Source organism: Ischnura elegans, chromosome 2 (assembly GCF_921293095.1).
Source record: "Ischnura elegans chromosome 2, ioIscEleg1.1, whole genome shotgun sequence".
In the NCBI taxonomy this organism is placed as follows: Eukaryota; Metazoa; Arthropoda; class Insecta; order Odonata; family Coenagrionidae; genus Ischnura; species Ischnura elegans.
In genome coordinates this window covers 71,792,484-71,816,890 of record NC_060247.1, presented here as the reverse complement: position 1 = coordinate 71,816,890, position 24,407 = coordinate 71,792,484, and the positions used below count along the sequence as shown (strand labels likewise).

The window sequence follows — 24,407 nt, the reverse complement described above, 5'->3', positions numbered from 1 at the left end:
TTCAAGTAACCGCTGCAAAACATTAGTTTATTTCTAATGACCGATTTCTTTTATTTTTGACGATTTCAAGTAAAAAGCTTTTTGAAGGAATTTGCACGTGAGTGTTGGATTTATGACAGCTAATTCAAGGTACTGAAAAAGTGATCCAGGATTTCCCTGTAGAAATTTTCTCAGTCAATGCACGCTACTTAGCAAGGAGTACGGCAGTAAATTATGAATTCGTAATGATGCGATAATTTTCAGGGTCTTGATTGCGGTTGATTAATTAATAACACCAGTGCAAATACCTTGGTACTGGGAATTAATTTGTAGTAAGTTTTAGTTTTTGCAAGATATTTACCTGGTAAACAAGATGAGTGGCAATCTTCCCGTCTAACTTTCCATTACATTATCTTTGGCACATTTGATATTGAAGCTTTTGAGCCTGGTTACCTCATCTGTTTCATAAAGCGGTATCGTATATGTATGTGAGGCATGTACCTATGCATGTTAAACTAAGTATTGGAAAAAATTATTTTATTATTTTCTGGTTTTATTTCTGATCTTTCCTGATATCCACAATTTTTATTTACCCTCATTGCGGTCAGTTAACTGAGTGGAACTGGCTTCAGAAGTTGGGCCAAATGATTGGGAAAGGCTGTAATTATAAGCTTTGTAGGCAGCTACACCGGTTGTTTCAAATCTCTACACTCCTGTCATACACCTCGGCGATACACCTAGCTACAATGGCTAAAATCACCGTATAGGTAATCTACGTCCTGGGTGTTCCCTACATTACTTATCCCATTTAGGATTTCCATAGTCAACTTACCTCTGTTGACTTCTAACTTTTCTCCAGCAATGGAAAAATGTAGCATCAGTGTTCACATTGGATCACCTTCGTTTTTCCATGCAACCCTGACAAAAATGAACTCCTCCATGGTGGGTAAATGAAGGGTACAGGAAGGGTTATACCCTCCTTGGTTGGTAGTTACCATCCGTCTACCCTACGTCTGCACTCCATTGAGGGTAAGGGAAGGGTAGGACTATCCTTCGTTTACCCTTCCTTGGAACTCTTTCACTTTTCATCCGTCTACACTTCACATATACTCTATTAAGGGTAAGAGAAAGGTAGGACTATCTTTCGTCTACCCTTCCTTGGAGCTACTTACCTTTTCATCCGTCTACCTTTCGCCTATACTCCACTAAGGGAAGGGTAGGACTATTCTTCGTCTACCCTTCCTTGGAACTACTTCCATTTTCATCTGTCTACCCTTCACCTATAGTCCATTAAGGGAAGGGTAGGACAATCCTTCGTCTACCCAATTCCTTTGAACTCCTTCCTTTTTCATCTATCTATTTTGGGATTTCAGCTTTAAATAATTTACTCAGCTTTCAATGTACATAAGGCCCTTTTTATTGCCTCGTATAAGAAAATTGGAATACAACACGAGAACATCTGCTACATAGCAAGCCGGGTTACAGACTAAATGGCCACAATTTACAACACAACATCACCCCCTAACCAAAACACACTTCTCAACATGCCTGCGGACCACTGGAAAATGGCCGTTTTAGCTAAGTTAACAAAATCGTTACTTTTCATTGCAGAAACACGGTTCAAAGACGCACTTGATTGCTTGATTGGCAGGAGTGCAATGCAAACAATCATTTTTTGATGATCAGATTGATTGATAGATTTTCTAAATGCAGTCAGAGCGGTCACTTTTGGGGATGGAGGCCCCCCGCCCGGAGGGTCCAAGAGAGGGGCCAGCGAGGGTGAGCTCATTGAGGAAAGGGTCTTGGATTAGCGACCTTTTGGAGTGCTTTGGTAAAAGTGCTGAACGCATGGCAAGGAGGAAGAAAAAGTATGTTCACAGCAGTCTGCCGTGCTAACGTACCAGGTACGTTCACAGCAGTGTAAGGGTTAAACTCTACGTCAGTCTTATGATTTTTATATAGCGTTTAAGAAGTTTGGTACTGAAAGCATAGCTGTCCGTTTGTAGAAATGCCGCTTATTGCTTTATTGCCACAGTATATGAAGGGTTTTTGCCATTTTGAGGATCGCTTCTCTTCGATATGGGTGATTTATACGAGGTGGCTCGCACAGGGATTTCCACAAATCCTTCCCAATTGACTGAAAAACATTCCTTTCATGATTTTACCAAGCAAATTAGTCAGCTTTTGCTAGTGAGGGTCAAAGAATCTCAGATCTTGGGCTACGGAAGCGAAGAACCAAGTATATTTTCCCTAGAGCATGAGATTTCAGTGTTGAGGACGAACTACCACTACTGGAGGATATCTCGTTATGATAAAAATGTTTTCAAAGATAAATATCTCACTGATTTTGTGTGTTGTATTATGCAAGGAATTTTATTCTAATTCTGATTTTCCTCTTCGGTGATGCAGATAGTTAATATTTCTGATAAGAAAAAATAAGCGCATGAAAGTAACAGGAAAAGAAATACATGACATTATTGCTAGTAGAAGTGGAAATTCGTTTTCCTCAAAACGTATTTGCCGTTCAAAATCTTCTCAATAAGTTTAAATTGGAGCAAGAAGTGAAGATGAAGGAAATAATGTAGAATGTCATGAACAAATACTTTTTCGATACATATTTCCAGAAATGGGATGAATGCAAGAGAACCAGCGACATGTTTGAAAAAAACGTCGATGTTGGTTAGAGAAGGATATACCCACCTCACATGCATAACAATCTCCTTGAGACTCCTTGCTCAGGTTGTAACCTATTATTGTTTAACATATTCGCATTGGCTTTACTTTCCTTCAAGGCAATGTTATATCACTATTGCTATCTAATTCCTTTTTATTTCTGGGTAAAGCAGCAAAGAAAGGCCTAAGAAAAACTTTAAGAGGTCTAGTGATAGGTCTTACAAAAGAGCAGAAAAGTGACTGATTTGAGAAAGCATCAGCAGCTGAGCTATCGCTAGCCACATCTACACTGTGATTGTAAGGGAATGATGCAGCAGCAAAGATAATCACGGAAATGACCACGATCACCCCCACCAGAGGGAAACTGATATTACAGAAATGGTGGAAAATACCTACAACTCAAAATGAACTGAAGCCAGAAGAAGCTATTTCGCCGACTTTTGATTGCAATTTAACAAAATTTCTGTACAAAATTATTCGTGAAACTGCCAAGCTCTGTGGCTACTAGCATTATCCTAGCTATGAAAGGGCTAGACGCAAAAAAATCTTCATACCCAGAGGGGACATCAGTAAAAGAAAAAAATTTTAAGTGGACCTTCAAGGGCTTCTAAACCACACATCCTTGCGCATCATAGCATCAATGCCAAGGTTCAGTGATGATCATGGAGTCAACTTTTCCCTTGCATGCTAATGAAAACTAGTTGTAGAGCTGGTGAATTTATTCTTTGTTTTCTTATGATGTAAGTATTTATGTTAATTTATAATGGTTCATATATAATTTCATGTTTTCCATTGCATTTTTCAAAATATAAAATGCTTGCGAGGTGATTTCTTATGATTTGATATGATCATGATTTCTTATCAGAAAAAATGATGACACAAAGTTCAACTATTAACTTATGTCTTCAAATGCACGTTTTCGGCTCTCCCACAGAATATTTTCATCGTGTTCTGTTTCATTGCTTCTTTTCATCGGTGTTAATAAAAAAAATATTTCTAGCTGTGACTTTAGTAACCATTATTTTTTGCATCCAAGTGTGACTTCCAAGCAAGCTAGCTGACATATATTGTTACATTTTATCAATAATTTATTATGTTAGTTGATCATATTTCGCGTAAGTATATAATAAATAAGAAATCTCTCAATTTTTCGTTTGCCACCCATTTTTCCCATCCATTTCGAAAACTGCAAGCGATGATATCTTCATTGCGTAAAAAGACTACATTCCATCACAATATCATCATAAACCACAATTCAATTCTGAAATTTTATTTTTAAAATTTTGTTTTATTCCCAAACTCCGAATACAGCTCATATTGAGACATTTTATATTGGATACTCGAAAAATTTAACAATTAATTACACGAACAACCAACCTGTGGATAAGGGAAACTTAACCAGGCAGGACTCGAACCCACGATTTCTTGTTTTGCAGGTGAGGACTTTACCCAGCCGCCACCTAAGTCGGTAGCATGATTTTGACTCAATGCCTGTTTACAAAATGTAAATAATATCGTCAGCAAATTCGGAAAAGGTGTAAACTCAATAGGACCTTCGCATTCACAGGCCTATTTTTTCAGTGCAGGAGACAGGAACACGGTGTTGTGTTACGTCGTTAAATCTTCAAGATTGTGAACGTAAGCCCCAGACACAGGGAACTCCGATCGTCTGTAACTAGCTGGTTGAGGGAAAGACTCCACAAACAAGAATAAACAGTACTCGAGAAACAATTGTCACAAAATTACAAGTCTCGAATTACGAGAATCTCGAAGGGACGAGACTTCTCAAGTCTGGTCAAGACTCTTGACCCAGGTGAGACTCTAGCCTCACCGAGAGTCTCGTCCCGACAATGCCGAGAAATGAAATTCTCGTCTCGCAAAGCCCTACTCAGCACCCACTTTCCCTTGATTGCCAAGGAGTAGGTATTCCTCCGCCGTACTACCTATATAAGTCTTGATCTCCAGGTATGGCTGGTTTGGAGGCTGGTTCGAACGCTGATTCGGAGGCTGATTTCGAGGGCAGATTTCAGAGAACAGAGTTCGGAGACAAGAGTTCCGAGACTTAGAGTCTCCAAGCCTTTGAATCGAAGGGCTGTTGCGCGAAAACCCTTTGCGCAAAAAGTACTTAGCAGGAGAAGTTCTGCGGATAAGTTCAAAGGAAGTTCGGAGGAATTTCTGGGGGGGGGGGGGTACACTAAAAAATGTCACAACGGCCCTCATAAGTTGGCTTCTACTATTTTTAATTGGCTCGCCACCATTTAGGTGTCACATATCGATTCCGACTGTGGCCCCTGTTCCAGCGACACGTATCAATGTTAGAACGTAGGTTTCCGCGGCGATGGTTTGATTTCTGCATTTCTTCCGGGTTTCCTTCCGCGTCAGCTGGTTTGTAGACAACAGTTTCGCTGGCAGGATAGCCAGCGAAACTGTTGTCTACAAACCAGCTGACGCGGAAGGAAACCCGGAAGAAATGCAGAGATCAGACCCGTATCAAATTTATCATGAGTATCAAATTTCTCCTCGGAGTCGTCGCAGGCAAAGTTGGAGGGCGAGTTGCCTTTCCCCCCCTTTTCTCTCCCTCAAGGCACTTCGGCTTTGCTCTTATTCATATCCAGAGCCAGCAGCCAGAGGGCTTTGTGAGCCATTAAATTGGGAAATTCAAACACTAGGGCACCCCCTTGCGGGTGCGGGAATAAATTCTCATAGACTGGGAATCGAACCATGGGCCTTCAGATTTTCAGGTCACTGCACAGACCACTGCGGTTTTCAAGTTCCCTCCCACAGTAACTGTTCAATGAAGCAATCTCAACTTTTTCATCTGGTGACTCATAAGTCATCCATATGTTAATAACAGTAATGTAAAATTAAAAATTTTATAAATTTTTTTTGTTGATTCAACAGTGATAAAATTTTTCTTTGAAAATTTTGGTTGTGTGACTATTTAGGTATTTATGTGAAAAATATGTACCGATTGGCAAATCTTTATTATATATTAATTGCAAATCATTACATTTTGCCATAGCATTTGAGATATACATACATACATAGTTCTTCCCTTTATCTTTAATTCATTGAAGGATTCTAGTCATTCAACAGATAATCCCGAACACCAAATACTGTGGATGAAAAACATGTCCTTTTAATACAAAAATCAAAAGTAATGAAGTATTTTCAAACCCCATTTATTTCTTCAAATTTCAAGGTTAAATTATTATCTCACAGTATTGTGCACGCCATTGGTCATGAGGAGGATACCACCTCTGATTATTTATACAGTCGCGTTATACATGCATGTACTTACTCCCTACTAATTTAGGGCATATCACTTATTTACCACTTTGACTGTCACATTTGCAACTTCTTTTCCTCTCCCAAAAAGATGTAGAGGAAAAGTGAATATTTTACGTACATCTTTCACACTTTGTAGAAGGTAAAATTTCAACTCTTTATTTTCATTTGGCAAAACTTGCACAACTCCTTGTGGTTCCATTGAAAACACATCTTCTGGACTAAGATGTTCTTTAACCAATTCATCCTCCTCCTCATGTTTCATATCAGCTACCCCTTGTGAATTTTCTTTCCCCTTTGTTTTATCTCCATCTAGTTTTGCATTTTTGTTCCCTTTACCCCCATTCTTTCCTTTGCGTCCTGTTTTTTTAACATCTTTTTCCTTTTTTGGTGACTTTTCTTCCTTCTTGAGCTTTGGGTCAGTGGCAGCTTTTCCTTTGGTTTTGGCTTTCTTTGTATCCCTTGGTGATTCTTTTTTTCCTTTCCCTTTTTGCTTTTTTGACTTCTTCTCTGGTTCAAAGACCTCTGTGATTTCACCTACATGGAAATTTAAGACTGCATTTCCCTGATTTTGAATCTGAAAAATTATAATTTTTGGAAGTACATAATTCAAGTAAGTCAAAGATGGAAGGATTCAAATGTGGTGCTGCTGAAGAAATATTGTTTTTTTTAAGTATTCACTATCAAGTACTGTGAAATTAGTGTTAAGAAATGATTCCTCCTATTCCTGTTCTAAAAAAAATTAGTAAAATGAGGAGGAAGAGGACAAGAAATTGACTGGTTTGTCGTATATAGGTAATTTGTTTTAGAAAATTATGTATGTAGTATTATCTCTACAAGTACCATAAATGAGGTAGAATCAGAAGTTTGCTCTATGGACATTAAAATATTTATATTCGTCATGTTTATTGAATAAATAGGAATATTTACTGAATGTTTTGATTTTTGCAGTAATATCGCTAATTATCAATAATCACCAGGGTAAACCTCAAACTCAAGCAGTGTAGAAATCTGCATCATTATGTGAAATGAGGTGAGTGGCAGAGGAATCAAAATAAAGTCTCGGTTGGAAAGGGCATTGGTGATACATTAACAAATGACACATAACTTCGAAACATACTCACCTTAAGAACTGCGGGCTTCTGACTTTTTGATGATTTAATTGTGACAATTGGTGGTCTTGGATGGAAATTATAATTAGGTAACTCTCCCGTTCCTTTTAGTTCTATGGTTGCATATGTCATTATTCCATCTGCAGAAGATCCTTTCAAATCCATCAATTCAATCACCTTTAGTGAAAAAAGAATTTGGCTATAATTATCATTCCTATCATGTTACACCTGAAAATTTTACATACATTTCTTACCTCATCTGCTCTATTGGGAGTGAAAGTAACTGGTATCTTTATCAGACCCTCTGTGGGGATAGACACATATTTTGTCAATAACCTTTCACTTTTTAAATCCTTTTCTTGTTGTGTTTTTTCAATTGTAACCACCTGGAATATTTCAAAACAATGCATAATATGACCTGGCTGTTATTTACAATTTGCTAATAATTTTGAAAATGAAAACCCCCTATTGTATAAATTAAACCATCTGCTGTGGATTTTGGAAGTTTTGGGAGCATGTTGTGTCTTCAGCTTTGGCCAACATGAAGCTTGTGTTAGAGTTGGAATTTTATAAGGCTAGCATTTAAAAATGAGTTATCAAATCAGGTATTAATCTGTCATTTCCTTGACTTTGTTGGTGTTTGACAAAGATGAATTTAGCTTAACCTTCCAGCTGCGTATTTTTTTCAATTTTCCCAACTATACAGTAAAATAAATTGTTTAACTTGGAAGGATAATGATTGGGATTGGCACCTGTGCAGTTCTTAGAAAGAAATACAAATATGTAGCTGTTGTCTACTTGGCACAGAAACTAACAAAGTACAGTCGATGACCTCAAATCCGGAAAGCTTGGGACCAAAGGGTTTCTGGATTTCTGTTTTTTCTGGATTTCTGGTCTTCATGGTATATTTTGTTTATTAATTAATTTATAAATGCGTTCAGGCTCTTGTGCTCAATATTTGAGATCCTTAAGTGTCCCTCCCTTGGTTGTTATCAGGGTTGCAGCCAGGAATTAAGGCTGGGGGGGGTTTTTAGGTGCAACTTATACCGGGGCGTGTGGAGGTATGGAATACCCACCAGGATAAGCGGTAGGTGCGAGATTAATAAATTGTGGAATTTTAAGATAAACGATTCAAAATTGTGAGTTTTACGGCTTTCTGAGGGATATTTTATTAATCCTTGCTCTATTCCATTAGTAATATCAATCCAATTAAGGAAAATGGATTAAACTTAAAAATTTCTCCGAGCTCTGGGGGGGTTTAACCCCCAAAACCTCCCCTCGCTGTGCCACTGGTTGTTAGCATATGGTCAAAGTGTGTGCTAACTTCCTGCTTGTCCCAGAACAAGGCTCGGAGATGGTGTCACGAGGTGGCAAATCAAAACATTACTCATTGGAATTTTCAAATGTTGTGGATTTGTGGTTTTCCGGGTTTCTGGATGCTGGATTTGAGGTCCTCAACTGTACTATGTTACCATAAAGCAATACATGGGGCAGGGTATGTTGCACAAAATCAAAGAAAAACTTTTGGCTTTTAAGGCATTATGGGACACAAAAGAAACAGGACGTACATTCTGAAACAGTTTCCATTTGGGATAGTTCATGGTTGGAGGCAAGTTGAATGAGATTAGGCAAGAGCCAACTTGGACCTGTGTGATTTTTGTATTTGAGTAAATGTGGGAATTGCCAGGGTGTAGAGGCAACTTGTGTGGACAAATAAGGGAGTAGTATAATATGTTTCTTTCCCCACATTTTTTGTCTTTCTACTCCCTGTCAAGTGTGACCCTCTCCCTTCCCCTCTATCAGTGAAGGCCAGGCTGCTTAAAGTGAGCTCAACTTTTCCAATTCACCCCCTCAAAGAAGGAGAAGTGTTCTTCCTTCCTGCTCCCCCTACTCCTCCCTCTAAGCTCGACATAAGAGAGGATTTTCTAATTGTTCTTTGCTTTGGTTGGCAACGAGTAGTTTGGCAAGTAGGGTAGCAGATAGGTTGAAATGTGATGTATCAATAGACAGGTTGATCCCCATCGTTGGAAAGAAGGAACATTTGGGAAACAGAAATCTGGAGCAGCATGAGCCAATTAAGAATCTGCCACCTGGGAAGTTACGCACTGCAATTGTGAAGCTGCAGCCAAACCACGACTTACGTCATTGGCGACACCTTAAGGAAAATTCGCAAGTGATGTATCCTACCCCACGAGTTCCCCCTTTCCCTACTCTTCATCCCCCAGAGGCAGAAGAGATGATGTTTGTATCATTTTGCTCTTATTTTCTTCTCTATTATTATTTTTTGTTTACCTCCTTCCTTTCATAATATTGTGTGTGGGGGTAGTTAGTAAAAATTTGTTGGAAATTGATTTGTTTTCATTTAGTGTAAGATCTCATTTTGGTGCTGAACATTGTTTCTGCCTGAGGAAAGGTGAAGAACGATACAACCACCGTTAAGAAAAGAAGTCTTAGTCCTTTTTTTTCCTCCCACATCTCATGAAGGTATGATATGATGCTTGTTTGTTCACTATGATCTGAATTAAAATGTTGTGCAAATCTGATTGCTGTGACCAAGGCTCTTCTTCCTCGATGCAATCCTTCTCAAAATGACCCCTTACCTCCTCCCCACATTTTTTTTGTTTCCCAAATGCCCTGGATTTCACCTCCCATACCTTTTATTATATTGCGAAAGATCCACAGAGAAAAAATCATTCGCCTTGACCGGAATTCGAACCTGGATCCCCCGATTTCCGGTCGAGTGCTTTAGCCAGTTAAGCTACCGAGGCGTCATTATTCCCTGTGGATATTTTCGGACACTACCGGACTAGGAGTTGCTGGACTGCTGAGCATATGATGCCACAAGCAGTCCAAATCGTGCGCACAGCGCCACAGCCGGAGAGCAGGTCTGGACATAGAACACAAGGGGTGTACGCTCTAGACTAGTTTAAAGTATACCGAACACCCCTTGTGTTCTATGTCCGGGCCTGCTCTCCGGCTGTGGCACTGTGCGCATGATTTGGACTGCTTGTGGCATCATATGCTCAGCAGTCCAGCAACACCTAGTCCGGTAGTGTCCGAAAATATCCACAGGGAATAATGACGCCTCGGTAGCTTAACTGGCTAAAGCTCGAATCCCGGTCAAGGCAAATGATTTCTTCTCTGTGGATCTTTCGCATGATTGTACATTGCGGGTGACTCCTGTAAAAGTTATCACCGCGGCTAGACCCGGTATACTTTAAACCCTTTTATTATAGCTGGGAAAAATATTTTTAATAAAGTTGGTTATTTGCATAAAAGTGTTTATTCAAGAAAAATATGGATTTGAAAACGATGGAAATAAAAATATGATGGAATTCAGGCATAGCATTGGTAATGCTTGATCATGTGTCCCTTTATTTTAAGTTTAAGGGCCAAAATTAAATGTCATTTAGTTCAACAGATTCAGGCGTTATATGGTGGAAGTTCGACATGTACAAATAACAGATGGTACCACTTTTCTACAATATATTGTGGATAAGTGCTACCATCTTTTATTTAAATATTCTTCATATTGCGCATGGACATAAGAATATATACCATTATTTCCCAGTTTTGTGTATCATATGCTTGCTTTGACTACATCTCTTGAGATTTATTTCACACTTCTGACAGTAAATTATTAAGTTAGAAATTATGTGCAAGTTCATTATTATTTTTGATCAATTTATTCCAATCCAAAAGCTTCTCATTTATCCTTACCTCAGAGAAGCCTAAGAGATGTGATAGTGGGCTTACAAATGGTCCAAATGGGTTTGTTAAAGATGGTACATATATTTTTATTGGAGTTGGATGTATATTTTGCAGTATGATGGTTAATGTTTTCATACCTCCACCCATTGCAACATGTTGAAAATCAACTACTTGCTTATGGGTTGTTCTCATATTACTCCATATTGGCATTCCTTTGTATTCCATGACTGTTAAAAATAAAAATATTGTTAAGTCTTTATTAATAAAAATGATTGTACCAGGTTTCTTGAAATTAAATTAAACCTGTTCCATTAAACCTGTTAAATTAAACCATTTCTTGATATTGAACATTGTTTTTATGATGAAACATTTTATAGGTACTCTTGCAGATACATTATTGTATAACTAGTTATCGTGCATTATTATTTCATTTAAAAATCAAGTACTCATAGGATTTCTCGATGGCTCATAATTGGATGGTAAAAGATATTAAAGCTTGACTCTATTGAAGAATAGGGTAGTTTCCTTCATCAAAGAAAACGATAGGCATTGATTGCGATTCGTTACCCACCATTAGTGTATTCATAATACACAAATTATTTGGTTTTTGAAATACCGGTTTAGACGAATGGCAAGGGTCAAATTTTATCCTCATTTGAAAAAGGCCAGATTGGCGCCCATGCGATTCCTCTCCGCGTGACGTCACAGGGACCTAGTTTCTACACGAGAGGATAGGAGTTATACATCGTCTGAGGTTACCAATGCATTCATGAGGCACAGAGCTCAGGGGAACATGTCTTAATAATCACCTATTAAAACTGGCTAAGGTCGGAAAGTTTTCTTCGTTTGATAAGGTATTAATAAACCTTTTTTAAGCCAAGCGCTACCATTCAGCAAGGTACTCTGCTATCCGCTAGCATCCTGCGTCCTATCAGCGCTCAGAGCCTCGATCAAGGTCACTTCACAAGGAGAGAGGGGGAACCAGAAATGCGTCGCACGGACTTTCCTACTTACGCGTCGCATTTTTGCACGCTTGAAATTTTTCACTTTTCATTTAATCGCGAAAAATAGATATCGTCATTTAAAAATCTAAAAGAGCGAAATACCTACTCCAGGAGTAATAATCTTTCGATTTAGGCAATAAAAAAATAATAGGAAACCACCCTATTCTCAATGACCAATTTTAGAAAACACCCTATGTCATGCCAGCAGATTTTAATTGTTAGCATTCATGGATAGGATAGTTCTTCATTCATTTTTACAGATGAGGTATTGCTTATCCAATTATGTACCTTTAAGGTGAGTCCGATGGAAAGAGAAGAAATGTGTGATTCACAAGAGCACATGTTTTAATTTTTAACCAGAGCAGAGGAGAATTTGTTTTAATGATGAATTTTCCCAATGAGTGACTTTGGCTGAATAGGGTGGTTTCCTATTTTTTATTGCCTAAATTGAAAGATTATTACTCCTGGAGTACGTATTTCACGCTTTTAGAATTTGAAATGATGATATCTATTTTTTGCAATTAAATGAAAATTGAAAGTCTTCAAGCGTGCAAAAATGCAACGGCTAAGTACGAATGCTGGGAAAAGCCTGTGCAGCGTCATTCTGGTTCCAGCTGCCACCATTTGAGGCCACCTTGGTGTGAGGCGAGTGCCGCTATGATGCAGGCTGCTTGCTGCCGAGCATGGCGGTAGCGTAGAGTACCCTGCGTTCAGGTAGCGCTTTGCTTAAATAAGGATTATTATTACCCTATCAAATGAAGGAAACTTTCCGACCATAGGCAACTTTAATAAGTGATTATTAAGAGATGTTTCCCTGAGCTCTGTGCCACATGCATGCATTGGTAATCTCAGATGATGTAAAACTCCTGATTACTAGGATCTAGGTCCCTGTGACGTCACGTGGAGTGGCATTACATGGCAGCCAATCTGGCCTTTTTCAAATGAGGTTAAAATTGACCATTAACATTCATCTAAACTGGGATTTCTAAAACCAAATAATTTGTATATTATGAATACACCAATGGTGGGTAATGAATTACAATCAATGCCTTTCGTTTTCTTTTATGAAGGAAACTACCCTATTGGAGGGGGTACATTAAAAGCTATATCTTCTAAGCATTATGGGGGTGGGTGTGAACTTGGTACTCTATACTATCCTATGTAGGGCTCTTTCAATTCAGTTGAAGGGATTAAATTAAATACTGTATCTTATAAGCATTTTTAGGCTTTAAACCTGTGACCGTACTGCCTGTAGTGCAGTGCATTCCTCTTGAAAGCTTTATTTTTCCAATATTTTCTAGATCAAATATATTGAAAATAATTTGTTCCTAAATTATTGCAGGCACTCTGATGATTTTGATGGCCAATACATTGACCTGTAATAATATGGCATCATTTTTATCCTTTTAATTATTTAGTCACCCTGGTTGGAGGCAGGTCTATCACCAGTTCCTACAAAATTCCAATTCAAATATTCCTGAAGTCAAGGCAGTACCAAAAGGTGACGCATGATGCATGAAAAGAAACCTTAAATATGTTTAGAGTGATGCAATGCTGGAGGAGCAATCCCAGAATCTGAGATGATCAATTGCAGAGTCAAATTTTTCTTTCCCTTGCTATCTCCACCATACATGGTAAGGAATATTATTTTATTCATATTGCTGGTCCTTATATTAAACTTAACAGTCCTTCGAATCCCATTCTCCTTTTTTATGTTTCGAAGTGATATGACTGTGTATACATATTGGTTAAGGGTACATATATCATTAGGGTGATAAGTCATCTTTAAAAACTTTTACATTTTAGTTTCTCTGTTATTAAACTCAGTTCCTTATTTTTTACATAGTTTTTTATTCACTTTAAAAAATTTAAAGCATCTTTAGTTTTCTTTTGTGTCCTTATTTATTAATTTATTTCCAGTTTCCCTGTAAACATCACATTAATATATCCTTAACAATGAGGGTTCCAACACTAACAATCCACAACACTTATAATTCTTTTCAATTATTTTTGTGACTGGTGCAGTCAGGCAAGCTCGGAATATTTCGACTGGCGTTGAGGCTGAAAGTGGGACCTGCAACATTAGAATATGGAATGGTGGGAGAGAGAGGTGGGTATTGCCATGTTTTCTTAAAAGACTGTCAGTGAATGGAAATGAAAGACTGTCTCAAAAACACTCTTTCCACCTGCAACGTAGCTAACTTACTAACAAAGGGTACATCATGGAAGTCTGAAAGTGAATGAATTTCCCTATTTGAAGGCATTTAGTCACGTTTGCCATTAATTTTTACCTATGTTTACTTACGTTCATTAAAATTGGTTGGGCTGTTTTCTGTAAAGGTTTCCTTTTCTGATAGCCACTCTCCACCACACTCACGAATTATAAATGCTGGTTGGGACACTGGACAAATAATATCAATCCATATCACATCAGCAATTTTTCTGTGGCAAAATTCATGAAAGAGTAAATGAATTGCGTATGGTTATTTTATAGCTCTGAATGCTGCTCTCCATTTTTATATTTCCCTTATATTATGTGGCATAGAAGTTGTAGATTAATAAATACTATCTTCTACGATGCTTTACTACAGTAGACTCTCGTTTTTACGAAGTTCACGGGACCGAAAAACCGGAGGTTCGTAATAACGTAGATCGTATGAACGTTTCTTTTAGGAATCATCGAAAAAACCCTATGTGATAAACGCGATTAAATTACGTGGAAATATATATAAACAGGGAAATTCGTTTCAGTTTCGGCATGCGGCATGAGGTAATCGAGGGTTTATATCCTCACAAGTACAATAAGTCCGATTTACGAACTAGATGCGTTCCAAGACCTTGTTCCTAAGTTGATAAACCTACGGTCCGGCCACTGAGAGCTGTCCGATGATAGGCAGAAACGTCTATGTCGGGGCAGCATTGCCAGGTAAGAAAGTGAACTGTCTATAAAGGGCTCCGTGAAGAAAGGAGACGGAAAGGACTACAAGCGTGAAGGACCCAGTGGAAGAATCACTTGTTTTGGGGACTCGAAGAAAGGGCATGTTTTAATGGATCAGGCTTATTTTGCTGCTCTTTATTCATTTGACAACGTTTTATGATTAGGCGATGGTGAGAGGTGCGTTCGGGGGACAGCGATTGGCTGCAAACCGTGCTGGCGAAGGGTTATCCGCACCTCCTATTGTGCCGTCATCGGAAAACTATCGCTGGCCGGACTGAATGCAAGGCATCGAAGAATACGGTTATCCTGCAGAATGCAACACTTCATAACAATTGTGCGCTAACTCACGATTGTGACGAACTGATCTAGCTGGGCGTGCAACGCAGCCGGAGCCGAAAAAAATCGCTCTCCGAGGCAAGGAACAACGGGCGAAACGCGGAACAATTCCTAACTTCACACCGGATTCAATGATACTTTGTTCATATTATGCCCAGAGTACGATTTCCTCTACGCCGCACCACGCAGCACCGGCGCCAAAAAGGCGCCAAATTTGAAATTTTTGAATGCTGGCATCTCTGAAAGTTCGTAAATCGAATGTGCGTAGGAAGAGAACTAACTGTATATCAAATTTACGAGCTGTGATGAGTCTGTCACCATGATTCCCCAGGAATGAAGCTTAATATATGACGTTGCACGTATGGTGAAGGAAGAACCATAAATGACGCTCTTGGTCACAGTGCACGAGGAGAACTTAAACGTGGCGTGATTGTTAAAACTTAGCGTAGTGAATGTACATCTAATTCCATAGCTTATGCGTGGAACTTCGTAATAAAGTTCATTTTGTAACCGCCCAGACTGAGGTTCGTAATTTCGTAAAAACGAAAATTTCGTAATAACGTTTCTTTTCCTGTAGCTTGGATAGGCCTTTTCATTGGGACCAACGATTTGCTTCGTGAAAACGAGAACTTCGTAATTACGTTGTTCGTATTAACGTGAGTCTACTGTAACCCTATGCACATATTTCATATGGAATGGTACATTCATTTTAATGGAATTCGCATGCTGGGAAAATTTGGTATCAAAGGAAGAGAATAGGCTTGGTAGATAGGGAAGGGTGAGAGGTGGTTCAAACAAGATCAAAAAGTGGGTGAAGATAGGGATTTTGTGTTGACAAAATTGTTCAGCATTCAAGAAAAATTAAATAAGAAGTTGGATTACTTAGGTACATTTTTCTCAACTCTTCATCCTGGTTAGACTCTTACTCTCCTGACATTTTGATGATCAGCTAGCTCATTTTCTTATGAGCTATGAGGAGATATTGATTCTCATGGCTCAGATAAGTCATTAGATCATGAAAACATCTGCTGAGATTGAAGTTCTATCCTTGAGGAAGAGAGTTAAGAAGAATTTTCCTGATATGGACCAGGGTTTTGAAGGCCTTTTGGAATCCTATCATAGCCATGGACTCAAGATTCAGCTGAATCCATGGATGAGAGATTTAAGCAGTAGTTGTGTGGGTTCTGTGTACTTATAGACAAGACTTTTTTATAGTTTCCTTGTCTCGTAGTCCTTCCTTCATCTGAGTCGCAAGGGGTATGCCTGAATGTCTTGCTATTGCTATTGAATATGGTCATTTCTTATCCCCTCTTTCAGAGATACCTGACATTCGTTCATCAAATATAGCTGAAATTTGTTTATTTTTGTCGGAAAATCTGTGTCTGCTATACCTGATGATAAGTTAGAAAAGGTTAAATTATTAGTCTCAGTAAAAAAAATGCTGTTTCTCAGATTTGGGGGAGTTTAATTATTTCCCACTCCCCCAGATCAATCAGTAAACTTCTGTATTTTTAGTGACTGGGTGACCCTTAAAACTTCTTGGGGGGTTAGCATTATGTCTGATAATAATTTTAACTGTGATTGATAGTTCTTGCCATCCTAAATCATGATGTGTTACAGGTTTCTTCTGTGCCAACTTACTTACTCTTCTGGAGGAATAGCCCAAGCACATCCTCTTGAAATAGAATATCCAGAACAATCCATGAAGTCATACCATTCTGATTCCCCTGCCTTTGTTTTTTCATGTAAAGCTTTGCTGATTCCGGTTCCAAAATCAGATGGATACCCTTTCGTCACCAGACAAGCTATTTTAGTCTGGGAAATAAAAGGCTCTAGTGACTCTAGAATTTTCTTCTCAGCAGGAAATAATAGAGCTTTAATTTTCTCTTTGTTCTCTTCTTTTGATAACAATTTCCCTGAAAGAAAAATGTTTCTCAAAATATGTAATGAAGTTAACCCGTCAACGCCCACGGGTGCCATATGGCACCCAGTGCACTGCTTAGCCAATACTCCTGCAATGCATTTAATATGTGAATTTTAGTGTACATTTTGGTGCACATACTTAGCAGAAGGTTTCCTCTATTATTCAGTCAGTTTGAATTGTGTTCATTGTGTTGAGCTCTTATGTATCATATTTTTTTAAAGTGAAATATGTGTGAATTAAAAAAAACTTTGGGCGCTGACGGGTTAATAAACCTCAATTGGTCTCAAATTTTGATCAAAATTTCTTCATAGATGAAAATTAACCTCAAACTAATTATTTTTAACCATTTTGCAAAAAAAATACATTGGTATTTTTGGAATTTAGGTGCAACTTTTACTTTTTTCACGTCTTTGCAAAAATAATTGCGTTGAATCATATTATGCATTTCTTTTACCTCTTCTCCTGTTCGTTATGGAGAAATAGTTTTTGCCCTCTTTTAAAACCTAATTTTTTTTTTTTAATTAGTTATATCAATTAAATTCATCTCATCCCTTTTCCTATTTTTTTGAATTGCAACATTTAAAAACATTGTACATTAGGGATGGACGGATCCAGGATTTTTTTCAGACATGGATCCAGATCGAATCCTTGATTTTTGGAGCCAGATCTTCCGATATTTTCAGACCCTAATGCATTTTCAACTGTCTGCTAGGAATAGAAGTAATTTTCAACGTTCTCCTGTTTACATATAATCAAAGGAAAGCTATTTATATTTACATTCACGTTTTAATATTTATAGTGATTATAAATCATTTTTATAAGCATTCAAATTATTTTAAAAAAATGATAAAATCTTTACACACTCAGGATGTAAACTGTTACTCTTGCGTTTGGAAATGAAAATAGGTTTCAATCTTTGGATGAACCATTGACTGAATTTTGATATTCCTCACATGAAGTTTCCCCCGAATTTTGTCACTTTCTCATCGCATATTGAATGGTGTTTGATCAGCAAATCTTTCAGTTGTGGTGAGGTGGATTTTGCACTTCCTAACGATAGTTTCACGCCACCAGGCACGCACATGGTTTTCTTTGTTACTAAAAATGTTTCTACACAATGAAAGATATTTTTTATTGGTATATCATGAAATTAAATTGCACCGGCACGATCTGCAACTAAATTACAATGTTTAGAACAACATGGGCATCATGTGCGACGAGTTGTGGTAACAGAATGAGACGACCGCTCTGCGAGAGGAAGGGGTGGGTAGCAGAAGCGCATGAATGAGAGGTGGAGGGGAAGGAGTGCGATCCCTCTGTCTTTCAAGCAATGGTACTACGAATGAGGGAGTCAAGGACAAACATGTTAGATCTTGCTATTTTGTGGTGTTTATGCCTTCAAAGCGAAGCTGGGCGACCTATGTAATAAATACAGTTGGCGTTTCCGGGCCGTATTTTCTTGTTTGACGGTACTGATGCCACACCTGTTTCTTTGAAAATTGTGCTGCTTGGACAATGTTGAATATTGGTGTAGTCTTGTTTTAACAAAAAAATCTTTGCTCCAATCAATTTGAGCTTAAAAAAAAACCTAGAAAAAAAAATAAATGCTAGAAATGCAATGCGTTTGGTCTCATTCTTTTTTGAATCTCGTGCACATCATCCAATTGCCGAGAACTATCGAGATATCTTCGGGTCCAGTAAGTCACTCACCTACCATTTGTTCTCCAGAAACAGAGTATTGAATCAAGTAAGATGAAAAAAGCCAGTTGGTGAGATAAGGTACAGATGAAACAGGCTTAAATTGTTCTCGTGTAACTTGATATTTTCCTTCGAAGATAACGATTAATGGATTGTATGGTTTCGGGAAGGAAAAAAACCTTAGAGGCATGGGGTGATGGAGGGCCGAATTGTGTTTTTTTTTTTTAAATCCTTGACGTAGTCACTTTTGACGTGGTTATTGTCCTATGGCATTGAGATTCTTCTGATGGTTGTTCAATCTCTTTGTAAGAGTCACACAATGTGCCTGTTGTATTTTGCCATAAAATTTTCTGTGGCTGAAATTCTGTTATATAACCCCTATGAGAGCTATTTAACAAAATGGTTCATGAGTAGGACAAGCATCGCTGTGCAACGGTGCATGCGAAGGTTGGATCGGAACTCTTTCCACTCCCTCATATTGAATGCTGCATTCACGGAAGCATACATTTAAAATTTCGGATCCAGATCCAACGTCTTCAGCGAATTTGGATCCGAAGTATCCGATGAAGTGCAATATCCATGGATATTTGGATCTGAAGTATCTGATCCGACCATCCCTATTGTATTGCATCCCTATTCCTCATGATTGGTATGGCAAGTTATCAAGGCTCTACTATACTGCATTTTCATATACCAGTGCAAATAAATCCATTTTTTTTGTAACTACTAATAGATGGTGTTGGCAAAATTTAATCATCCTCTTAGTTTGAGAAATGCTATCAGGCAGTCAAGGGTTGCGGACAAGAGGTAAATTTTGACTTATTGGATACACATTTCAAGTGAACCTACCATGTAAGTAGGGAGCTACCTATAATGGTATGAATCATTTATTCTTTCATTTTTAGCTGTTTTTATCTTTGATGGCAATGAATTGTTCTGTGGTACCTTGCTCGTGAGGTTTTAAACTGCTCTCATTTATGTCTGCATTCTCTGAGTTGGGAGATTTAGGAGTCGTAGTCTCTTTTTCAGCTTTTGTCTTCTTTTTTGAGTTCAGTTTCTTATCTTTCTTCTTTTTTTTCTTTCCTGCTTCCTTTTTTTCTCCCTTCTTGCCCTGGAATATCGTAAAAGTGAGCAAATGAGAATATACATGTTCATACATGCATATTTGACAATGTGCATGAAGAAAATGAGCAGGTGCAAAATTAAGATGAGAACATAAGCGCCATTGGTAACCGTAAAAAATTAAATCTTAATTGAGTGCGTTGATGTGTTTTATAAATTTAATTTAATAACTGATTTAGGATGTGACATACTTATTAGGGAATTAAAATGAGTGTATGAAGTAGAGGATGCCAAATTGTGAATGCAACTGATTTCTCATCACATACATACAATGCACACTCATACAGCTTCCCTAATCGAATAATCATCATGACGAGAAATAAAAATGCGGGATAAGGAAACAGTATTTATCACTCCAATAATAAAGCGTTTTCATTTTTCAGTGGTTGTGTTATCATGAGACATCAAGGGATACCCACTGGGATATCATGTGATAAGTATCCTGAGATATACGCAACACACATGGCACATTTGCATTTCTGGTAGTATATTATTGCAGTCAGCTGGAGCACTTATACCCTTTCGCTACTAATGACGAAAATATGTGGCAGGACCTTTCTTGACCCGGGTGATGAAAGCCGCAAATTTTCTTCGGATATTTTTCTGCGCAGGATAACAAATGCTGAAAATATATGTTTCCTTACTCTCCCCTTTTATGACAGTCACAGGTTTGTGAAATCTTAATTTCGTGACCTAACAAAGGCCGTACCTTTGAAATCCGGGAGCAAGTACCCAGAACCCTCGTCTTATATTACCCCTCTTTGTGGTTAGGGACCGCAGTCATTCAATTGTTCATTCATTCAGTTTTCGAAATAAATATTTGTTCCTTTCTCAAGAAATATAAACCAAGAAATGAATTCTTTGTCATTTGAGCACTGTTTACAATTTTAAAATGAAATTCTATGATAAATATTAACATATGTATATCTCAATTTCAGTATAAACATCAAAATGGTAATTGTTGCTGCATTAAATGCATTACTGTTGACGGTAGAGCTTCGTTCAAAATTGGATGATTCACAGAATAAAACGAGGAATTCATTTCAAAATCTGCAATTTACGTGCAAACAACAATTGTTCACACAGCTAATTCATATAAACAAAGCATGATTGACAGCGAACCAATGCCGCTTGTAGGGTTACAAACCCCGAAAGGAGGGAGCCAGACTACTCTTGGAGTCCGAGATAATGCAGAGTCCCGGCTAGGAAGGGTTGAAAAAGGTTGGTGCTGAGAGTGTGTGATTATCCGCGAGACCCTTTTGAATGAATATCCTGCAAAAATGCTCCCAAACCCCCCCATGGCTACAGGCTTGCACAGTTGTATTTACCTTAGCTTCTCCTTCAGTAGCTTCTTTTTCCTCTCTGATCCTTTGAATTTCCATTTGATTTTCCATTAATAGTTTTTCATCACTTTTCCAAAGTTCTTCAGCTTTTGACTTAATTTTTTGTTTTTCAAGCTTCGGTTGAAAGAAAACCTTTATTGCTAACTCCTAAAATTTTAACATCATAATGTTAATCGTCTAGGTATTGTCCTCAATTAATAAAAATACATAATTCCCAGAAAGTATACCTGTTTTGGTTGAAGGTATCCGTGTCGAGGGGCAATTGTAATCTCCTCAGATTGTGATATGAATTCAAACCAATAGCCTGATTCAGGCAATGATTTTTCATTTACAGCCTCGAGATTGCATGTTCTTGGATTCAGTGTGGATTGGAGTTTAGGGGTCCTAACAGTTGGGGTCAAGCCTGAAAATATTGTGTTGTTCTATATTTTTTACTCTCATAACTTAATTTAATTTGATAAAACTTGGTGAGGAGCACATAAAAATGTAGAAAGAGCATAATTAAAACTATGTTAAATATCAATTTGCAGTATATACAAATATAGATCCTTCAAATTTGTAATTACAAGGCACATGATCCAAGAAAAATGCCACAATGCTATTCATAATTTCTTTAATCAATGCCTTATTTAAAAAAAAAATGGTTCTTTGTAATCTCGTGCGCCATTGTTGTCTTTTTGCTGAGTGATTTAAAATTAAAACTGAGCTATGTGTTACTGCCATATTTAGACATTCTGAACATGACAGAATAAGTTGGTTTTAAGGAACCCAGGTAGTACATTGGTATCGGCGATAACTGTGGGAGGTATGGTTTAAAATAATGTATAACTGGTATGTATGATTCTTTTCAAAATCTAAAAAATTTACAATTACAAATTCCCATCATCACTGGTCAACAATCCTAGGATTGGTTTGACGCAGCTCTCCACTCAGTTCTCCTATCAGCTAATCTTTTCACACCTATTCCCAGCCACTCCGAAATGAGCTGTCTTAATGGAAAAGATAAAAATTTCAATTGCTAAAAAGATACTCTCTATTTAGTGTAGTATTTGCCTTTTAATTTACCTTCATTTGATGAAATAGTGATGGATGCGATTGAGTAAGATCCACATGGAGTTACAGGAAAGGATAGAGTCGAGCATGATAAGCGCAAGTCTGGTATATGAATAACAGTAGCTGAGACTGTCATTTTTGCTGGCTCAGCTGCATTAGGATTGGCTTCATCAAAAGTGTTATGGCATGTCAGTTGAAATTTAAACTCGTTTCCTGGGTAAGTAGATCCATGCTCTGGTAATGGACTGTACAGCAAATTTAATGGTAGTGTTTCTTCAGGTAGTATTTTTCCAAAACCATATCCTGGTTGCAGGGATACAAACTGCAGAAAGTAAATATTATGCACATTCTGAAATTTATTTGTATGAAACCTGGTGATTTGGAAAATTTTTGTTTTACAGTGAGAATCAATACACTTGGATAAGCTGTTAGAAATTAATGGCACACAGTATATCATGGCAGCAGCTGATTTTAATGTAAAAATGTGGACTGACAAATCTGTCAGAATTAATAATTCTCATTGTTGTCATCTATATTTGAATTAGGTTCCTATATTCATATGAATATGAAACTTTGAAAGAGTATTGTGGTCTAAGGAAAGGAAATTAGGCACTAATGAAAAAATGTAGTGGAAGTTTTATCAATACCAAATACTAGTCATTCTATTATAAAAATTTAACTGTGATTGCGTTATCAACTCAACAGGAAAATCATATCTATAGCATCTAAATTTTAGGTTTTCACTTCTGTAGAATTAAATTTTTGAGAAGAAAAAGCCTCTTTGGGTTTGATTTTATCTAGTAAAATTCTTTTCCATGCTTGCAATCAATTTTGTATATTGCAAGAGTATGTGCTTCAAAGCAGATTTATTTATTTGTAATCATCTCCAGTATTTTTCCTATTTTTCATCCAAATTGAACTATGGAACTTATGTACCCCAAGATAATACACACTGCAAACAAGAGAAGTACCTTTGGTAAATCTAGGAATCCATACTCCAAGATGACTTTTGACTGACTAATTAAATTTATATTGGCACAAATTGTTTCAGTAGTCACACATCTTCCAAGGTTAAGTTGTGTTGGGTCTAACTTCAGTGGCAAAAGGTCAGCTTCCATTGCCAAATCTGAGAAGGTAGCCATTACACTTATTTCGTCTATTTTTTCTGTAGTTATTCGTGTGCCACTGTTGATCACATCTCTTGTCTGAGTTACTTCCAATAGCTCCAGTTTAATATTTACTTGGTCTTTGTTACTATCTTTTTTGTTTTGATTTGATGATAAGTCATCGAAGCTTTCCGATGGTAGCTGTGCTTTCCTGCATGAAGGGAATTCCAGTTTAGAAATATCAGAACAGTTTATTTGACTCCATCTGTGATTGAGAGGGTCAAGTCAGCTGATCTTTAACACTTTATGTGCCAACCTTACTTGCAGCAATTTTGGAAAATATTTAGGAACCTACTGGTGTCACAATTAGTGACTCTTAATTCAAAAGCTGTAAATGCGAAAAGAATTAAATGACTCATGATTGTATGCTTTATAGCTCTTTTGTAACCTCTGGTTACATTTTGAATGGTTTCTATTGTCAGTAAAATTTTCGGTAATTTTTGGGATCATTTATGGTTTTGTTGAAATTTTTTAGAAAATCTTCATTTCCTTTAAAAGACCCTAGCAAGTTTTGTATGTATTTGGGCAATCGTGCATAACACTCAAAGGATTAATAAATTCACCTTGGCACGGGTCATAGCAGTTCATGCTGCAAGGTAGCATTACCCAATGGTGGGATCTACATGTATCACCCGCGCTAGTTGTCCCTGTTAGCATGATTCACCCATGAGTCACGCTGTGCATATATTCTTATCAGTATTGAGGATTATTATAGGTAATATGTAATTTACACTTTCTGTAACTTCCACCATCAAACATCAAGTGTATGAAATGAACCTATTGAAGATTCTGTATTACCCAATTTTATTCTGGTCATGGTAATCATGAAAAGAATAAAAGAAACCTCAATGAATGAAACTATGTCTCTCTCTCTCTCTCTGTTCTGCTACTTCCCTCCCTTTCCTTTTCTGCCCTTCCTGTCACAGTGGCTGGAAAAGGATATTTTTATGAGTCTTTTGAGCATATCTTTATTAATTGTGAAATTTATTGTATGTAAACATAGTTAATTTGGAAATATGTATTGAACCATTGGGTCATTCGCTCCAAGCCAAAATCACAA

General features: G+C 37.5%; 1 protein-coding gene across 1 annotated transcript in view; it reads right to left on the bottom strand.

Annotated features, from left to right (window-relative positions):
- Positions 1–5,617: 5,617 nt before the first annotated feature.
- LOC124153935 overlaps positions 5,618–24,407 on the bottom strand; it is a 35,224-nt gene continuing 16,434 nt past the window's right edge. The window contains exons 14-24 of the mRNA XM_046527347.1: positions 23,153–23,498; positions 22,194–22,503; positions 21,356–21,531; positions 21,114–21,275; positions 19,609–19,774; positions 16,687–16,957; positions 14,073–14,209; positions 10,773–10,990; positions 7,307–7,438; positions 7,065–7,229; positions 5,618–6,517 (exon numbers count right to left, since the gene is read on the bottom strand). Of these exons, the coding sequence (XP_046383303.1) occupies positions 5,975–6,517; positions 7,065–7,229; positions 7,307–7,438; positions 10,773–10,990; positions 14,073–14,209; positions 16,687–16,957; positions 19,609–19,774; positions 21,114–21,275; positions 21,356–21,531; positions 22,194–22,503; positions 23,153–23,498 (2,626 nt within the window). The 3' untranslated portion in view covers positions 5,618–5,974. The remainder of the gene's footprint in view (positions 6,518–7,064; positions 7,230–7,306; positions 7,439–10,772; positions 10,991–14,072; positions 14,210–16,686; positions 16,958–19,608; positions 19,775–21,113; positions 21,276–21,355; positions 21,532–22,193; positions 22,504–23,152; positions 23,499–24,407) is intronic.